Source organism: Calypte anna, chromosome 1 (genome assembly GCF_003957555.1).
Source record: "Calypte anna isolate BGI_N300 chromosome 1, bCalAnn1_v1.p, whole genome shotgun sequence".
NCBI lineage: Eukaryota > Metazoa > Chordata > Aves > Apodiformes > Trochilidae > Calypte > Calypte anna.
In genome coordinates, this window is record NC_044244.1 from 110,904,132 (window position 1) to 110,924,040 (window position 19,909).

At 39.9% G+C, this 19,909-nt stretch overlaps 1 protein-coding gene across 1 annotated transcript in view; it reads left to right on the forward strand.

Annotated features, from left to right (window-relative positions):
- The first annotated feature begins 651 nt into the window (after positions 1-651).
- PKNOX1 (PBX/knotted 1 homeobox 1) overlaps positions 652-19,909 on the forward strand; it is a 45,927-nt gene continuing 26,669 nt past the window's right edge. The window contains exons 1-4 of the mRNA XM_030446933.1: positions 652-749; positions 12,387-12,470; positions 16,992-17,093; positions 19,695-19,822. Of these exons, the coding sequence (XP_030302793.1) occupies positions 17,043-17,093; positions 19,695-19,822 (179 nt within the window). The 5' untranslated portion in view covers positions 652-749; positions 12,387-12,470; positions 16,992-17,042. The remainder of the gene's footprint in view (positions 750-12,386; positions 12,471-16,991; positions 17,094-19,694; positions 19,823-19,909) is intronic.

Sequence of the window (19,909 nt, forward strand, 5' to 3'; positions counted from 1 at the left end):
ACACAGGCCCGTACGGCCTCCAGGGAGGCCTCCAGCGAGACCCCCGCCCGCCTCCACCGAGGCTCCCACACTCGAGGCTTCTCGGGGGGTGCAGGGTGACCCCAGGGCTCCCTCCACCCTCCCCGGGGACACCGGACACGCGCCCGAGCGGGGAGACGCGAAACCCCCATGGCCGACGGCAGCCGGGCGAGGCAGCGGACATCCCCCCCCCCCCAAGCCTTTAGCCCTCCCTCGGGACGGGGTGGCGAGCAGCGGGAAGAGCAGCGGGCTCAGTCCCGTCAGGGACAGGCGACAAGCGGCCACCATCGTCCCGCCTGGCCGAGCCACTTGGTATCTCCCTCTTCCTCCTCCCCCGAGGAGGTGGTTTCACCTCCCCCCCCCCCCCATCACTCCCTCCCCTTCCTCCGGTGCCGGGGGAGGGGCGTGCCCGGCACCCCCCCCTCCCTCCGCCCCGCCCCCTTCATCCATATTCATGAGTGCGAGCCGGGAGGCGCCGGCGCAGGGCCTGGGGGGGTGGGGGCTGTCGGCCGGCGGGGCGGGGGCTGCCCGCGCGCCCCCCCTCCCCGCGCCGCCGCGCGCCCCCGCCCCCCGCGGTGAATATTGATGAGGCGTGATGCGCGGCGTGGTGTCGTCTGGGGCGGCGCGGGCGGCGATTGGCCGGGTGCGTGTGGTGCGCGTGACGCGTGTCGCGGCGGTGCGGGTCCCGATTGCTGCAGCCGCTTGTCAGTGTGACGAAGATTGGCACCCAGGTAAGCGCTGTCACTCAAACCCGCTCCCAGCCAGCCAGCCAGCCATCCATCACGGCGCGCCCGCCGCTGCCGCCGCCGGCCGGGCCCAGGCGTACCACCAGACCGTGTGGGGGGGTGGTGGTAGCGGTGGTGGTAGCGGTGGTGGTGGTGGTTGGGAGAAGGAAAAGGAGAAGGGGGTGGGGGGTGGGGAGGCGAGCCCGGCACGCGGAACAGCGGGGAGGGGGGGCACCCGCGCTCCGCAACTCGCCCGGAGGGGGGTTAGGGGCGGTGGCGGGCAGGCGCGGGGAGGGGAGGGAAGGGAAGGGAGGGAGAGAGGGAGGGGGGGAGCGAGGAAAATTCTGGAACGGCCGCCGTGTAACCGTTGTCTCTTGTGGGGGCGCGCGCGCCGGCGGGGGCGCGCGGGCGCCGCGCGCTCCCCGAGAAAGACTCTGTGTGTGAGAGAGGGAGAGGGAGAAGGAAGAGAGGGAGCGCGGGGCGCTCACTCGGCACCGCGCGGAGGGGACGCGGCGGCGGCGGCCAAAGGGAGAAAGAGGAGGAGGAGGAGGGCGGCGAGGGGGCGACGGAAGGGGGGCGGCGACGGGACACTTAAAGGGCCAGCGCCGTGTTGGCAGGCGTTCCTCGGCGGGGGAGGGGGTGTGGGGGGCGGGGGCTCTCCGGGGCCCTGTTCGCCCCCGCCTCTCCTCGCTGCTGTGCCAGGTCCCGCCGACCCAGTCGGAAGAGCCCTCGCTTGTGGCGGGGATCAAGCCATCGCGGCAGCTGCCTCCTCTCAGCACCTGCCCCGGCCCGGACGGGTGCGGCTCGGGGGAAGGCTGAGGGGGAAGGGGGCTGCCGACGGTATTTGTCCGCCGAGGCCGCGCGTATGCCTCGCACTGGCGCTGCGGGGTGCCGGTGAGGGTGGGCTGGTGACAGCCAGACCCTGGCCCTGGTGGCGACGGGGTTCGGCGGAGCCCAGCGCGGCCCGGCCCCCCGGAGAGCGGGGGCTGTCACGTCTTTGGCCGTGCTTCCCGCCTCCCCCTTTCCTCCCTTCCCCCCCCGCCTCCCATCTTATTCATAGAAAGCAAATTCTGTTAGCGGCTGGCACTCGGGGCAGTGTGCGCAATTCTAGCGTGAGGTGATTTCTTCCTTTTTTTTTTTTTTTTTTTTTTTTTTTAATTTTTAAAATTATTTTTTATTTTTGATGTGACCTCATTGTCTCTTGGCTCGCTTACGAAGAGAAGCTTTTTCACACCCTAAACCGAGGGCTTCCCTGAGTTTATACAGGCACAATTAGGAGCTGGAACTTGACATTGCCCCAGAGGCCCTGCTTACGATATGTGTAAACAATAATAAATCAAGTGCTGGTTTTATCCTGAAATAATGCCTCAATTAGCCACATGTCCCGGGTCTCTGTGGGAGTAGTCGATAGCTTTCCCTCATTCCCACAGCACCAGCTGGATGGCCCAGAGTCCATCTCTTAACAGTATAAATAGTTAACAATCTCTTAACAGTATAAATAGTTAACATGTCTGTGTGATACTTCTCTGTGCCACTTGTCACTATCTTTTTTATTATTTCGTACATATTTTCTTTTGTCCAAAACGGGAACATTATATGTAATTTTAGAGACACAGTCTGCAGTTGGTACCCCTTTTTGCCATTGTCTGAGACTAGATCTGGTATGATACCTTTGTAAGTGAATCTTTGTCATGCAATGAAGTACTTTTGATTATTTGGTGTTTTGGGGTTTTTTTTTGGTCGTTGTCATATGCAGTTAAGAGCTGTCCAGACAAGATTAATTTTTGTCCTAGCTCCATTTTGGAATATGTTTTGTGCATTCCATTAAACAAATCACAGGCATAGGGAGCATGGACAATATGTTCTGGTATATGGATGTTGGAAGATCCAGCATCCTATGGAGGACAGCAGGCGAGTGCTGAATGTCTCATTTAATTTCTTTAAAAAAAGCTAAAAAATCCTTTCTTAGTCTTTACAGAAGCATACACATGCAGTTACTTCATAATACTGCTCATAATTTTATGAGTATTATTTTATGCTCTGTACAAAGTTTCACCAGTGTAGATTTTTGATTAGGGGAATTGTAACAACTATAGTTTAAGAAATATATTTACCTCTCTATTCTCAATGCTGTGAATACAGTTAAGGGTTTTTCCCTTTCCTCTAAGGGATGCAAACTGTTTGTGGTCTGCTTGTCCTATGGATCTGTATCCCTTGAATTACATATGTGTAGTTGAAGTGGTACAGCTTCTGCAAGTGGGTAAATGGCAAAGTTTTGTTTAAGAGTAAAGGACTAGTCAGTCCTTGTTAGCTGTATGTACACATTTTTAGATTATACTGAAGGAGTAGGCATTGTTGTATCGGAAATACTTCTGTGTATTTCCAAACCTTGTAATTGCTAGAGTCTCAAGCAACAGCAAATGCATTGTCTAAATATCTCTTTAAAACAGTACTGCAGAATTATTCCTTTCTGGCTGTGTGTAGCCGTACATAATAATTACATTTAAGTTTTAAAAATCTTGCAAGGAAAAAACACTTCCAAATTTCACAATTTTTTCAGTCCGAAGAAGTAATTTCACACTTCTTGGTATGTCACTGATTTTAATCTATCCGCAATAAGTAATTCTGATGTGGTTTGATTTTTTTCATGTATGTTCTATGTTCAGTTGTTCTTAAAAGTATATCATGTTTTTTTACTGTTGACTGTTACCACTTTACATATTTTCTTGTCATTTTATAATTAAAGTATCTGCAGAAAAACTTCAGTGTAGGTGTCACTATGTTTTCTTAATGTAAGCTTCAAGTAAGTGGTGAAAGGCATCACTCCCTTTACTTCATGCACAGGGTAGAGATAGGTAGTATGGAGCCTAGTGCTCTGCACTGAGACTTTGAAGACTTATGCTGTTTGTTCTCATTGATCTCCTGAGTGATTTGGAGGCAAGCAGTTTTTAATTTGTGCCTTTTTATCCTTCTCTACATAGACTGAATATTAGTACCTGTCTCATCTGAAATGAATTGTCTTATCACGTAGTTAAAGTGCTTTGCTGGACTGAATTTATCTTATTATTTCCTGTGTTCAAATAGGAAAACTGGGAATTCTTCAGGTTTTGTGTATGTTGTTGTTACGGTTGGTTGGGGGTTTAGTTTATATTTGACAGTTCATTTTGGCATGTGAAAAGTGTAATACTGAGTAGCTTGCAACCTCTTCCTTAGTCTAGATACAATGTAAAAGATAACGATTATATTTTGAATAAAAAATAACATTGTAAAACATTGTGGAACTGTCTCCTTGCAGTCTTCCAATAATGCAACTGAAAGGAGCTTAGAATGGATTAAATATCCATATTTAGTGTAAATACTTCAGTCTCATAAACTGGTACATATTCTAGAAGGCACACCTCTTTTTTCAGAATTTTGCTTTCTCACTGTATTATTTTTATACTTTTCCTCGTAGTGTAATGCTGTGCTTAAATAAAATGATAATAATTGCTGCCACAGCAAATTTAGAAGTGTTTAGGAGCAATTCAGTTTCCTGGAAAAGAATAACTTTTGCTATTACTAAGACCTGTATTAAGGACCAAGGGTGAACGATGCACAGAACCACTGCTGTGATAGTGGAACTGCTTGTTCTAATCGCTCAGTTAATGCCCTGAATGAAGAGGGAGGTAGTCCAAATTGTATTTCAGAATATTATGCAATGGTCTGGGAACCAAATGTTACTCCTTCAAAGTTGCACATAGGTGAAAGCTTGCAGTAAAGCAGATTAATATTTTCATTTTGGTGTAAGCAAGACTAATTATTTTTTTTTTTTGTGCATGAATTTAAAATGTTGGGACTGTTTTTTTAAATGACTGAATTTTTTGTATGTGTGAATTTAAAATTCTACAAATGTTACTTCTGTATTGCAGCAGCTGGTTGCTTCAGTCTTGCTTGTTAAAGAGCCTTGAGCTTTACAAATGATAAGTCTCTTGAGGGGGTTATTTTACCACAGCTCAGTGTTGTACAAAATGTAAAACAACCGATCGCTCTTCTAAGCAAGAGGATTCCAAGAACAAGGAAAAAAAATCTGCTGATAGAATTCTTTGCTTTGCTTACTTGCTGCCAGATGTTACCAAACTATTTTACCCAGGCTGTTACAGCTCTTCCCAAGATAATTGAATGCTGAGGTTTTGCTATCAGGTTCTTCACTTTCTTCAGTAAGATTGTTTCATGGTGTAACTGTAGAATACAGGTATCAGCAAATGGAACTAGCAGTAGAGTAGAAAATAAAATGGCAACGCCAAGGATCTGGGAATACTAATCTTTGTTGTTAGCAGAACACTGACATGCTTTTATGAATTTGGTAAAGGACAGCACCTTCCTCTGGTTCCTCTGCCAGCAGCATGGGGATAATGTGTGTGTTTCTGAAGGACAGAGGAAGCTGGTGTTAGAATTGGAAGTATAAGTTAGGTCTGCTTGTCATCACATGTTTGCTTATCATCCTTCATATGAACACACTTGTTGGTTTTTAATACAGCAACTACTCCAGGCCACATTCTCATTTTTTTTCTACATATGTGTAGAAAACAGCTGTGCTATTAGACAGAAGGGCCATTTTTGGAAATGGGAGCTGACGCTGATAATCATGCACAGTCCCTTAGCTGATGATACCTATGGTCTGTAACTGTCATCTGCTGCAGGTTACAATAAATCCAGGCAAAAAAAGCAGAGTATGGTAGATTCCTGCTTGTCTACAAAAAGAGGGATCAGTTTTTTAAAAACCATTAAAATCCAGTTTCTATTTTATATGTGAGCTTTTGGAATTGCCTGTGGTCTTTCTTGAAGACGGAGAAAGCAAGGAAATGTGGCTATACTTCACATCCTGCTTAGTTTTTTCAAATTACACAGCAAAACAAAACAAAAGAAAAAACAAAAAAACACCACAAAGAGAAAAGGATATTATAATACTTACTGCTGAAAAAAGAAAGTCTTTTCTGTTCAAAGGAAACAGAGGCAATTGCGAAACAGAAATTGGAGCTTTATACACGTTTGACATTCCTAAAGTGTATGGGCAGCAAAATGTGTGTGATGTGTTGTATGATTTATAACTAAAGATTATGAGCTTCAGGTCAGTCCACAAGTCCATGATTTCTGTGTTCTAGGTCATGACAGTAACAACACCAGGAGTAAGGTTCCTGTGTTTCTTGTTGGTTTTTTGGTGGGTTTGTTTTGTTTTTGAGATGTTGGTTTCAGTAGCTTATTTCTTAATCATACTGAAATTTGCCATGATGAGTATGTTTAAGCAGGGCTATTCCAGAAACTAAGCTGAAGTTACTCGGCATTTTGGAAGTTACTTTGAAGAGAGAGAAAATATGACAATTTAAAGAAGGTGAAAATACTTGTTTGTCTTATTTAAGACCCTGTCAACACATCAGTTCTAGAATTTTGTGTTTCATAGGTAAGAGGAGAAGAAAGCATAAACCTTCACAGGGAGCAAGCTCTTTAAAAACTATCTCATGTATGTTAATCAACAGATATTTGTTAACTATCTGAATATTCCTTGTAACATGGATATCTTCCTGTGTGTTGGTCCCTGCATGTGAACTGACTGTGCAATTATCATCTAGACCAACAAGTTAAGTGTGATGCATCCCACAGCAGTTAGTTATGGGCAAGTTTAATCCTAGGTAATCTTTATCTGTGCTTCTCCACCAGCCACGGAATGCTTAGGTAGCAGTTGTACTTGTGGAGCAATGGATCAAAATTGGTTTTCAGGGAGAGGTGGGGAACAGAGATGCTTGGTGGAAACACAGTAGGCTCAGGATTATGAAAAGGATGAGACTAGCAAAAGTAAAAATGATCAGAAGCGGGAAGAACAAGAGAGGGAGAGGTGCCCTTGTGGCCAAGAAGGCCAATGGCATCCTGGGGTGCATTAGAAAGGGTGTGGTTAGTAGGTCAAGAGAGGTTCTCCTCCCCCTCTATTCTGCATTGGTGAGGCCGCACCTGGAGTATTGTGTCCAGTTCTGGGCCCCTTAGTTCAAGAAGGACAGGGAAGTGCTTGAAAGAGTCCAGTGCAGAGCTACTAAGATGATTAAGGGAGTGGAACATCTCCCTTATGAGGAAAGGCTGAGGGAGCTGGGTCTCTTTAGTTTGGAGAAAAGGAGACTGAGGGGTGACCTCATCAATGTTTTCAAATATGCAAGGGGTGAGTGTCAGGGAGATGGAGTTAGGCTCTTCTCAGTGGTGACCAGTGATAGGACAAGGGGTAATGGGTGTAAATTGGAGCATAGGAGGTTCAAGTTGAATATTCGAAAAAATTTTTTTACTGTAAGGGTGACAGAGCCCTGGAACAGGCTGCCCAGGGGGGTCGTGGAGTCTCCTTCACTGGAGACATTCAAAACCCGCCTGGACATGTTCCTATGCGAAGTGCTCTAGGTGGCCCTGCTCTGGCAGGGGGGGTTGGACTAGGTGATCTTTCGAGGTCCCTTCCAACCCCAAGGATTCTATGATTCTATGAGAAGGAGAAGTATGCTGGTGTGGAAGGAACAACATGGAATGGTAGTATGAGGCTGAAGAACAGAATGAACATGGATAGGAGATAGGGGAGCATGAAGAGCATTGGCAGTACAAACAAGAGGCTAGAACACAGCATGTCTTTCTTGGAGAAAATAGTTGAACTGGTTGTTTCTGGTTCACCATTACTAAGGAGTAGTGGACTAAGTGGAGCAGGAAAGGAAGAATTTTATTTCATCATTGTTTTGAAAGGAAAGTAATGGTTCATTTAAGGCATGCACTTAGCAGAAAAACAAAGTTGTTCATGTTCAACAAAACACTGAAGTCAAAAGAGGGAAGCATCTGGAAGTGTTACTAATGACTGAAACTGGATTTTACAGAGAGTTGCAAGACCAGTATTTTTTTGTTGCTTTAGTTTATTCAGTTGGTCTGAGTTAATGCTTGATTCATTGACAGGCTCATTGTTTCTGAAATTATAAAGGATGTAAAATAACTGGTGATGGAACATCCTAATTTTGATTAAGTGTTTCAGTGCCAAAAATGTAAGGAGGGGATTTTCTTACTCATTCAACATCTTAAGTCTATTTTAAATGCAGTTATTAGATAAATAGAAGTCTTATTCATCCTTTAAATGTACTTCAGTAGCGTTAGGAATTCAGCCTTTCATAGAAAGAAACATTAGAAACTCTCGTGGATTTATAATAACAATGTTGGAAACCTTCCATATGCTTGCTTAAACTACTTGCTAACACTGTAAAATACTCAATAACAATAAAGTCATAGTGAGATTGGTGGTTATTCTGTGTCTTCTTTATGAAACCGCAAAGTTTAAACATAAAACAAGATTAATTTCACTCATAGTTTATTGGGTGCTGATACAAATAATGATTAAAACAGGATTTCCCATTGCTTTGGTTTAATTCTCCTGGAAGCATCTGATAAAATGAGTGTCTCCTGCAGAGATTCACTACATGCTTGCATGGATATTCCAGAGGCTTCAGCAGCAAAGAAATGGACTTCTGTCTAGTGCGCACACAAACCTGCTGCTTATCCATGTGGGGAAAGTTGGGGAAATGTGGAGGGTGGAGTTCTGTTTGGTTGGGGTTTTTTTGTTTGTTTGTCTTTTCCAGTGAAACTCTGTTTGAAAAAGTAATTAAATATCATTAAATTGGAAAGTTGTACAAGATTCGGTTCCAGCTGTAGAATTGCTGATACATGTTCTCTGGTAGGGAAGGGAGTTTTGTAAGTCTTTCTAATGAAGTTTTCTTACCATTATGGCAGCAAGGCAGATACTACACTTATCTTCCTGATTTTGGGGTCTAAAATGTTATGGTAATACATTGGGTAAATACTGAATGGAAAAAAGTGCTTCTCTGTCCTGGGACAAGTAGGCATGTGTGAGGAATCATGATAGGATGGATTTATAAGCAAGAACTAAGAAGTTCTTTAGTTTTCAGTGTTAAGAGTACAGAAGAAAAAAAACCCTGAAGGAATCTTCACTTACTATGTGAATAATGGGGATAAATGACAGAGTGATGGGAAATAGTTTTGTTTCCTCAGACCATAATCATTCAGGAGTCTTGGAGCGATTAAAGTTGGTATCTTGTTTGGGTTTGGTTTTTTTTTTTCCTTTAACCAAAACTTCTGTTTAGTCCCCTTAATTTCTTAATTTATGGAACTAATATTACAGTGTGAAATGGGTAGAAGAAATGGAGATGCTGTAGGAAGTTTCTTGGAATTGAGAATCTTTTAATAACTTAGTAGTTAGAAGAGTGCAGTTTTAGTTTTGCAGAAGGAAAGGCATCAACCTGAGGATTTCCCTCTGCAAAGGAGGCAGGATGCCTAAACTTACAGAGGTGACATGATTTTATTACTAGATTGGGTAGAATTTCTCATCTTTCTCTTCCTTGTCGTTAGGAAGCACTTTGGTAAATTAGCAGTTACGTGAATGTGAACCATGATCACACATGGTTCCCAAGAAATACACTGCTGTGTATGAATGTGTGTAGAATTAAGGGGCTGAAGTTCTTCAGAAGAGACAGATATCCTTAATTCTGCTTGTGTCCTGCCTTGAGAAATTTCTATTGTGTGCTTAAAGCCCATTTTGTAAGTACTGCATATGCAGTTTTAGTTTGTAAAGAGGCTGATGTTTCTACCATACTATTTCATATTTGGTACGTGTTGATAGGAGAATTTTCAGAGTTCCTTTAAAATACTGAAAACAGTCTACACAAAGATGGAATTGCTGAAGGGACACAAATATTTTCATGAAATGGTTTGGGTTTTGTCATGCTGTGTGACATTGTGTCATGATGCTTGGAAAGTTCTGTTATATAAATCCTTGGTATGGCTTGTTAGGTTCTGAAATGGGATGGTAGGGAAAGAGAATGCTATGAAAGATTACGCAGCCAGACCTCCCCAACAGCATACATACTGCCCATTAAAGTCAGTGTTATATGATATGTATGTTCAAAATCCTACAGGCAAAGAAAGGTTGATGGTAGCTGGTAGTGTAGCCTGTATTTCTGAAGAAATCTAACCTCAATGGTGAATTTTAATTTATTTTAATTTTCTTTTTCCTAAAGCATAATATGCATTCAGTTTCTTAATGTGATCTCTTATTCATCAAGATTAACATATAATTAACTTTATTGTACCACCAAACAATAAAGGGGAAACAGTGACAGAAAGTAAATCTCATTTAACTGCACCCAGAAATTAGTTTTGTGTCTTTTTAGGGCTTGTGTCCCCAGGAAATTGACATCAAAACTGTTGTGTAATAACTGTTTAAGTGTATCTGTAGTGCAGCTCCCTGAGGCTGGTGGTGTGTTCCTGAACAGGAACATCTTTCTAAACCTATAATATTCTAAATAATAACTGTGTTTGGTAAGTATGTGATAACTGGAAACCACCTTGCTGCTGAATGAGGAGTACACTCTCATTTGTGCAGTTTCAGTAAACTTGTATGCACCAGCTTCATATTGATTTGTTTGTCTTAATTTTACTCAATGTCTCTTTGTAGGCAGGTTGAATGGAGATAGGCAGAATGACTCCCTGGTGGCATATTGTCATGTATACTCCTGGTATAGCTTCATTATTATTTTTTATTTGAATCTATATAAATACAGATGTATCTTTATTAATGTCTACTAATATTTTTATATGTGAATGTATGCACAGGTTTTTGTTTCTTACTAGCTGACGTGAAAAATGAGAGAATGACTGAGCAGAGGGTTCTACACTTGAATTAACAGGTCATAATTTACTCTGTAATAAAAACTTAAATTGTGATGTGCTTTTTAAGTGACTTGATTCCAGTTTCATAGTTAAATATCAGCAATAGCAGCTTCAAGTTTAGGGTCCACAGTGTCTTGGTATTGTCTCTGTCTTTCAACATCTGTATCTATTCCCTGTTCTTGCTTCCACTGGGATAAGTGAGAGGACATAACATGCAAGCTCAGATCTCTCATATTTTCTTGTCTGGTATGTTTTGGGGTAAACTCTGTCCTTAAATCCTGTCAAGTGTCTCTTGAAGGAAGAAAACATGACTACAATGTCCTCTGTTTCCTTCCTCTGCAGCACCTTTCACATGTGCCTTCATTTCTTCAGTACCTCTTTCTCTCTGTGTCTCATACACTCTTTAGAAACTTGCCTATTTCCAGGGTTTCAGTGGAAGGCTTTGCATAAAAGGGCTACTTTCTTCTTCATACATTATTTTTGAGTGACCAGATCTGGCAACAGTGGTGCAGTCATTTTTTTCTGCAGTTGTTTGTGAATGATGCAAGCAGATTTTTCAGATTTGCAGTGATGAAGTAGTCCCCCTTTACGTCTGAACAGAAACAAGGAATAGATAATCCCCATTTATCTGTCAGTGACCTACATTCAGTAGATGCTATGAATAATGAGAAGTCCTCTATTGGAAAATAGTCTATTAAGTTGAGGTAGGTGAAAATGAGAGCCAAAATAAAAAAAGATAGTGTGCAAAGACAGGAATGAGGGAGTACGCAGAATTCAGAAGTTACAAAAATGAGGGAAGTCCATTCTTTGGAAAGGGCAGGTCTCTAACAGTGTAAGACAAAGTGGTAACAACTTGTAATAAGACCAGGGCATCATCAGTTGGAACTAAAACTCCTTTTAGCTTAGTATTTAATCTCTAACCAATTACTGAAGCTTATACCGCCTTACACCTTTGCAGAGTATCTTCTCTTCTGTTTCAGAGCTAGGTTTCATGAACCAGAGTTGCATACATATTGAGTGGCTTTTTATTTTTCTCTGAATCTATCTGAAAAAACATTACACTATGCATGGATAAATTGTGTTTCTCAAATCCAAATTCCAGTTTCACCTCACTTTGAAAAGGTCATCTTATTCAAGGTCTCAGCTGTGTGTTTTAGCCATCATATAGCCATCACTGCTACTGTTAAGAAGCAGCTTTAATACACCATACAGTTACTATTAAATTAAATACAATAACAGCAATTTTAAGTGGTAATTTTTTGAAAACTTCTTAAAATTGCTAAATAATCCTGTAGCAGAACCTGTCTTCACAGAACACTTGAGGGTTTGCTCCCCTTCTATAGTCTGTTAGCTTATATCATATAGTCTGTTGCTTGATCATAGTCGTAATTAGAATACATTCCATAATCAAATGAAAGCATGACTGCGAAGGAGGTTTAAATGTTAAAAAATATCTGACCTTTTTTTTTTGTTTGTTTCCTGCTAAAATTTTACATGGAAGGACTTTATTTCAAATAGTCATGGGTTGTTCTTATTTGCATTTATTTTTTGGAACATGTTTTGTGTAGTTAAGCTGACAAACATGGAGCCAAAGAGTAAAATAGAAAAGTTGAACAGCAAACAAGTTAGCAGTCCAGATGTCAGCAAACACAAACACAGATACAAATACAGAGAGTGAATGGAATAAAATGAGGGGAAGGTTCAGAAAATAGCATGGGATCGTGGTTGTAATTAGAGATTATTAAAAATGCAAAAAGGAATTTTGCAAAACATGCAGAAAAAAACCTGCCAGTTGAGTTAAATTTCAGGAGGGAACCACATAATAAACCTAAATACTTCCTTTAATCATATTGTCTCGGAAAAATGTGTTCTAGGTCGTTGTCTCCTCCTGAATGTTTCTCTGTTATTTTTTAGGTTTCTGTCTTCTGTATTGTGCATCAGTGGGATTCACTCTGCTGGAACAAGATAATGTCTTCTTCAGTGAGCTGAAGGAAAGGGGTGAGCAGCTTTCTCACATACAATATTTCAACTCCTTGAGAAAGAAGTGTGCCCTGGAAGCATATGTTCTGTATTTTGATGAAAAGTGGAACCAGTTGTAGATGCTTTTCACGTGTCAGACAGGCTTACTGGTTTGATTTTAGTTTCTTTGCACCTTTGTTTGTGAATAAAAGGCTGTGTTATAGAGCAAATACCAAGACTAAAGTTAAATAAGAAAGAACAAGTAGCTCTGTTGAGTGTGCCAATCATCCATTTTTCTCTGAAGGACTTCAAAGGAATCTGTATAGGAGAAAATTAGATGGAACAATTACTTGTTAACAAGTCTGTTGGGTTGTTTCTTCACAACCCTAAGACAGTTAGTGGTTGGTCTATACCCTGAAGCATAACTATTTATATCTCTTACAAACATCTGTTGTAGCTTGTATATGTTAAAAATGATATTACTGAACTCCAGCGGCTTACTTGCACCTTATATTAACATTACTGGGTGGTCTCTTAGCTTAATTAGGAAGGAGTGAGTAGAGTAGGTGTGGAGTGATGTATGTTAAGTGATGACTTTGTATGTTTCAGCTCACCTTTAATCTCTTCTCTTACAGACCCCTTAACTTACATAAAGTTTCCACATTCCTATTTATGAATACCCATCTTAATTTAGCTCCCTTTCCACTCTTTGTTTCACCTTCCTGCTTATTTTTATTTAGGGCCTGATTTTATTTTCCTTTTGCTTTATTTTGCAGAACACAATGCTTTTGTGATTTCCCCATGCTGTAGTTTTCAGTAGTGTTTCTGATTGCAGTTCATGCATTAGCTTCCAGTTTACACGACTTCAAACATTTCCTCAGGCTTTCCTTACACTTTATTTTCAAAACAAAGAGAGAGTTAATTCTATTCTGCATCAGCTGACTCTCAGCCTCAGGTTATTTTTCCTACTTGTAATTCTTTGGATATAACACAAATGCACAAGTTTTCCTTATGATTCTGTGATTCTACTCTATTTCTTCAACAAACAACAGTTGGCATTTTTAAAGCTAAATTGTCCCAAAGTTGTGTTCTTAGGCTCACTTCAGATACCTTAGGCCACATAGTATTTGGTATAGCTGTGCTGGTTAAAGATAGTCCTGCTGTGAGTTGATAATCACCACACATGGACCAGAAATTACCACACTAATAGGTCAGCCAAGAGCAAGGGTTGTTTGAGTACACAGCAATGTGCTTCAGACAAAGTCAGCTGGTTTTCATCATTGCCACCTTTAACAGTGGGTTGAAGTAGCCTATCTGCCTTGATGCAGAAAAGATCAGAAATCATTCACATGTTCTGTGAGCTCAGTGGTAGAGCTGTGGAAGTAATTAGCTCTGGCAGGGTGGCAGTGATAAACATCTGGGAGCGATACCAGCTTTGTCTAGTGTCGTTGTTTGCAGATGGAACATCTGTTTGGACTGTGTATCTGCTAACTAGAACTGCATGCTGTATCCTAAATTAGGTTATAAAAGCCAAATGTGTAAATACCTCTTTGGTTATTTTTCTTAAAGTTTAACATAGTTTGTCTCTTACCACTACTGGGTAATGAGAAGATGTTTCTCTTCAGTGAACCAAAGTAATTCCTCACTTAATTGCCTCAATTTAAGTGTGTGATTAGCTCAATTTGTTCTTCATTTGCAGTAGTTGTCTTCACTAAATCCCATCAGTTGCTATCTTGACTAATAGCTTAATCTTCTACTGTAATTATAAGTGAGAGGAGTAGCTATTATGGGGGGGAAAAAAGGATGTACCCATGCAGAATTCTTTCCAGCCATTCCATTGGGAGGTAGTAGGGCAGGAGGCCTTGATGAAATAATCTATGGATAGAGCACAAAGCGGTTCACCTCTTTCTTTCTCTGTGTGTCCTGAGGGGTTTCCAGATGTGGAATGTCTTTTATGGAAATCTTGAAGTTGGCCTCTGATTCTCCAGAAATTCTTGACATATCCCATTGTCTTCATCAGTTTATGAGTTATCTTTGTTGCTTCCCTCCCCTTGTTGTTCTTTGTATCACTAATATCATCTCCCATCTTTACTCTAAGATGCTCTTCCTCTCCTAAGACTGTTTTACCTCTTCTTTTTCTTCTTTTCAGACTAACAACTTCATATTTCTCCCACAACCAAGCAAAATTTCTTTAACAGCATTTTGTGAGGAGTTTTTGGGTTGTTTTTTTTCCCCCCTGCACTTTCTAAACCAATCACTTTATAGCGTTTCAACTGTTTTACTTTTAGCAAAGTCTGGTCTGAGCAGCATTTTTCATGTACCCTCTCACTTTATAAATGCAAAAGGCACTAATGCCCTGTCTTTAAGGCAGTTTTGGGGGATGGGGCAGTTTTACCAGGTTGGGGGGTGGGGAGAAAAAGTTGAGTCAAATGCTTACAGGGCTGATGTTTAAAATAGTTAATGGACATATTGTAAAGTAAGCTGATTTACCCGTCGCATTAAATGATTCATAACTATGCATTTAAAAATTCTGATGGACTTCTATCAATGAGTGCATTTATAATGTTCCCTTTTTAAATTTTGCTGTAGAAATCGGTAATATTTTTGGACTTTTGCATAAAGAGAAACTGTTGTTCTACTAAGACAGAAAATAATTAAGGCTTTTTTTTTAGAAAAACTCTAAATGCAGTCTCTTTACTCTTTTTGTATGCAAATTGTATTATGAAAAAAATTGCTTTAGCATAGGAGTTCCCAAACTGTAGCATACCTTTTTGTTGGTATTCTACAAGCTATTTAAGGTGATATGTGCATGCTGTCTACACAGACTTGTCCAGCTTTGCAAGTACATGAATGACCCAATGCCAGAACCAAGATTTGATCTGTCTGCTCATATTTGTGGTTCCCAAGATACTTTTGTGTGTGTAAAATGCCGTGGGCTCCCTAAGAGTAAGAGTTCCACTGAAACATGAGTGAGTGAAAGTCAATAACCTTCTTTGTAAAGGAAGTCATGCTTATGTCATCCTGGTGAACTTCTCTGGTCTTTAAAGCTGTTAAAACCAAAACGCAGTTATGCTTCAGCATGGCGCTTTGAATAGAACTTGTTGCAAAGTGGGGCCTGAGGTTTGTTCTGAGGGGTAAGGTTTCTCTGTGCCTGAAACTTAAGAAAAGAGAGAGGGGAATCATGCAATTTGCCTTAAGTTTCCTAAACGAAATGATTGCTTGAGACTATTATAATCTGTTGTGGAAAATATCCAGAAATGGGGGAAAAAATCTCTTCAGAATGGTCATAATCTATAATAGTATGCAGTGGTGAAGGAAAGATTTAAAAATGATTGAAGAATTTGTAGTGACAATGCATTACAAAGAGAAAGGGTTTTATGTCAGGTCTTAAGCTGGTGGAAATTGTAATAGGTAGGTACTGACATAAGTGGAGGATAGCACAAAACCCAGAATTAATACCTGGATGTAATCTTCCTTGAGCTCCATCTTCTTTTTTTTTAGTATGAGTATTTTAAAATATTAGCTAAACATCAGGACTTCTGTGTGTCAAGGCAAATTGAAGTCTATGGTGATATTTAATGGTAATAGTTTTATAGAATATGTGGTTTCAGTTGTAATGGCTGCTAATCTGACAAGAAAATGAGATGTACATCAGTAATTTAATGGATAAACTATCAGGTGGTGGTATACTAACTTTTTTAATGTGGTGGGGTTTTTTGGTTGGTTTTTTTGTTTGTTTGGTTTGGTTTTTGGTTTGTTTTTTGTTTTTTTCAATTATTGAATGTCTTACTTTAGCATTTAACTCTTCCAGCCACCAAACTCCAGCTAATGCTTAGAGGGAATAATATACATAAAGTAATTAGTGTTACAAATCCTATTAAAAGTAATATATTCTAAAATATAAAAAGTCTATGAAAATGGAACCTGAATCCCTAGGTTGCTTTTGAGACTATCTAATCACATAGGCCCAATTGTTTAAATGTTAGATCTTGAACTGTTCTTTGCTGAGGCTTAAATGACTTGGATGTTAGATTCCTGATGCCAGAAGTGGTTTGTGACTTTGGTTTCTCAGTAATTTCAGGACCTCACTTTAAAATAAGGTATTCCTACTCATAAGGAAATAGGGAATTCCTTAACACTTTTTACGTTTGGTTCATCAGTTGCAGACTATTATTATTTCAGTTACAGTAAGCCTCAACATATTTTTTAGCTTTTTCAAAACATATACACATAGATTTTTGCTTGTTTCTAGAGTTTGTGTATTACTTCAGAATAAGTTAAGTGGTACAAATGTAAAAAGTTTACTTCAAGTTTGTTTGTTTAAAGGAACCTCAGCCTCTTATGAAAGATCCTATGTTAAAATATAAATTGAAACAATGAAGTTTTTGATGGTGAAACCTGTTTCTGAACTGATTTTTTTTTTCTTTTGAGAAAATGCCAATAACATTGTAAGTACACTTGATTTTTTGGGGGGGCAGAAGTGTGCATTAATCTTTTTTAATAATTTAGAACTGGATTTTAAGTGATCACACTTGTGACTGACTTTTTTTTTTTTTTAAGAGTATTTGTTCATACTTACGATGATTTGACATAATTAATGTTTTATTAACCATGATGGCAACACAGACATTAAGTATAGACAACTATCAAGATGGACAGCAGGTAAGTGTGTTTATTCTTTCTCTGTGAATTAAATACAGTTAGCAAGAGAAAAAAAAGATAATTACTCTTTCCTTAATTACAGCTTTGGCATTGTTTAAGCATCTCTTGTTGTTTGTAAAACAAGAACTTTAAAGTGATAAGCTGAAGTTTTAGACTTAGATACTTCTTAAAGGCTTTGCATGGCTTTGCTTAACTTCTGTAAAAATTGTTAGATAAGGGGTTCTCTTCTGAATCTGTTCCATATGAATTTTATGCTGTAATGTTCTCTTTTTTTAGGAAAGTCAAATGGGCATTTGTAATTATTTGTGTGTAATATACATCAGTGTTCTTATGTGTCTGGAGTTACAATGGATAGATAACATCCATGCAATCAGAAGCTTCTTGGTCTAGAGTAAGTGAAGGATAAATTCAGTTATCTAAAATTATATGCTGCTGTAATTGCATCTATCTAAGTTGATGCAATTATGCTGCAGGCTGCGAACTGCTAAAATTCTTGAACTCATTTCAAGGAACTTATTGATTAGAATTACTAATTAGAAAGCTCATCAGTGGGCTTCTTTCTTCTGTTAACAAAAAGCACATGCACACATACTCAGGTATGTCTGGTCATGATATTTTTTTATACAACTGGCTGTAGTGCAGCAATTTGAATTGCTAAGTGGTAATACAGTTAACGAGAGACAAGTCATGCCCTTGGCTGTATTCTGTAGACCCATTTTTATGTTACTATGTGTCAGGCCTAAGAAGTAAATAGAAGAACTGCTGTCAGCAGATGGCAACAGTGGGGAACAGTCAGAAGAAAATCAAGTTTTTCCATCTCTTAGAAAAAGATGTTTATCTGAATACAGTTGGGGATTATTTATTTTTGTTGTTTGCTTCTTTTATTGTAATTCTTATTTTTCTCCCTCCTGTCACCTACTTTATATCTTTTATTTCCCCTAGAAAATGCATGACATCCTGTGACAGATCATTGAAAATAATACGTGTTTTTGTAAAGAGCAGGTTGGGAAAGAGCATTGCTTTCTATTTGTTTTGTATTATAAGCTTGCAGTAACCAAGATGGGTAACTTGGGTGCCTTCTGCTTTTCTAGTTGGAAATGGCCCACAAAAACCAGCTTGCACTTTTAACTGAGCTATTGCCTCCTAGTGAGAGCCGTAACTGAACATGCACTCTCCCTTCAGACTCCTCAGATGTATAGCTTAACATTTATAATAACTTGTATTCATCACCCCCTTTTATTTTGCTCCTCCCTCTTGTCACTAGTTAAGAAAATCATCGATGCTTGCTGAGAAAGCTTTTTGTAAGGCAGGCTGCTCTGTTGGGTAGGATTTGCTGGCATTTTCTCAGTTTCTGGTTTTGCTAGGAGGTGGCTTGGCCTCAGCAGGTATTAAAGGACAAACCTTTTACTTCTCCCAGACTTATTGTTGGGATTAGTATGAATTCCATTTGCTTAAGTTGTGTGGAAATCGGTTAAATTCTCTTGGAGTCAGGTTTTGTAATAATGTCTGGAGGGCAGTCCTTCAATTGGAAGGTTCCAGTGAGTGATGTGGTATGTACATCTTTTGGGAAAAGAGGGCAGAGGATTGCCTTCTGTACACTTCTTTCCTGCACGTGCCAATTTTGGCTGCTTGATGATATCTAGAGCAATGTTTGTCCTATACTCAAGATAAAATTTGCTAAGGTTAAAGTAGAAAAAAAAGTTTGCAGTGATTTTGTACTGATGTTCCCAAGTGCACATAGGGGAGAAAACCAACAAGTCTGGGTTGAGGCATGGAAATTGATTTTCAGAGTTTGTCTTTCTTAAAGACCTTTTAGACGTAAAGATATTTAGCTGGAGGTGATGGCAAAACCACTCTCAGCACTTTTGAAGTACGTCAAAGGCATTACCAGGCTCTAGTGCAGTTTAGAAGCTGTGGCTCTGTGTTTCTTTTTTCCTAGCAGTGGCAGATTGTGTAACTGTGTTAAATGCCTCTGTAAAAGCAGTTACTGCTGTTTTCTTCAGTAGCTTGATATTTTTAAAATAATTTCTTCATACAATATGCAGATTTGAGTGGTAAAGCTCAGGGGAGGTTATTCTAATAACTGAGAGATTGGATGGACAGAGAATATTTTAGTTCTTTGTGAGAAAATATGCATTTCAATGTACAAGAAAAACTTCAGTATCTTGATATAATATGCAGTAAGCACTAAGAAAGTCAATTTACAAGTAGAAACTTAATATTGTTTTCGTCCTGAAGATATTTTATGCAGATATCCCCCTAATTTTTTTTTGAGCAAAAAAAAAATCCCTTTTCTTTGCTAGCCTGTATAAAAAATAACCACTTCAGAGACAAAATACTTTCAGAATTTGTTAATTCTGAATTTGTTAATTCAGAATTTTAAAGCTGAGTGCTGAAACAAAGTGACCTTTATACTAGCCATCAAAAAGTGTCAAGGATTAAAAGAGTGGTTTTGTTACTGCTGTGGCTTTTTGAGTAAGTCCCAAGTCATACCAGCCTTCTGGCAATTTAGTAGTCCTTTGCATTGCTATTTCCTAGAAAAACTACACTTATTTTACATCAAACATACGGAATTACTTATAACTTAATCATTTTCTACAGATGCAAGTAGTAACAGAGTTAAAAACTGAACAAGATCCCAACTGCTCCGAAACTGATGCAGAAGGGGTGAGTCCTGCCCCTGTAGAATCTCAGACTCCAATGGATGCAGACAAGCAGGCCATTTACAGGTAGTAATGGGCTTGTGTTCTGTCTTTTGAAGGGTAATTTGTTTTTTTAATTGATAAGAGATACCTTAAAATCAGATGATCTCTTGG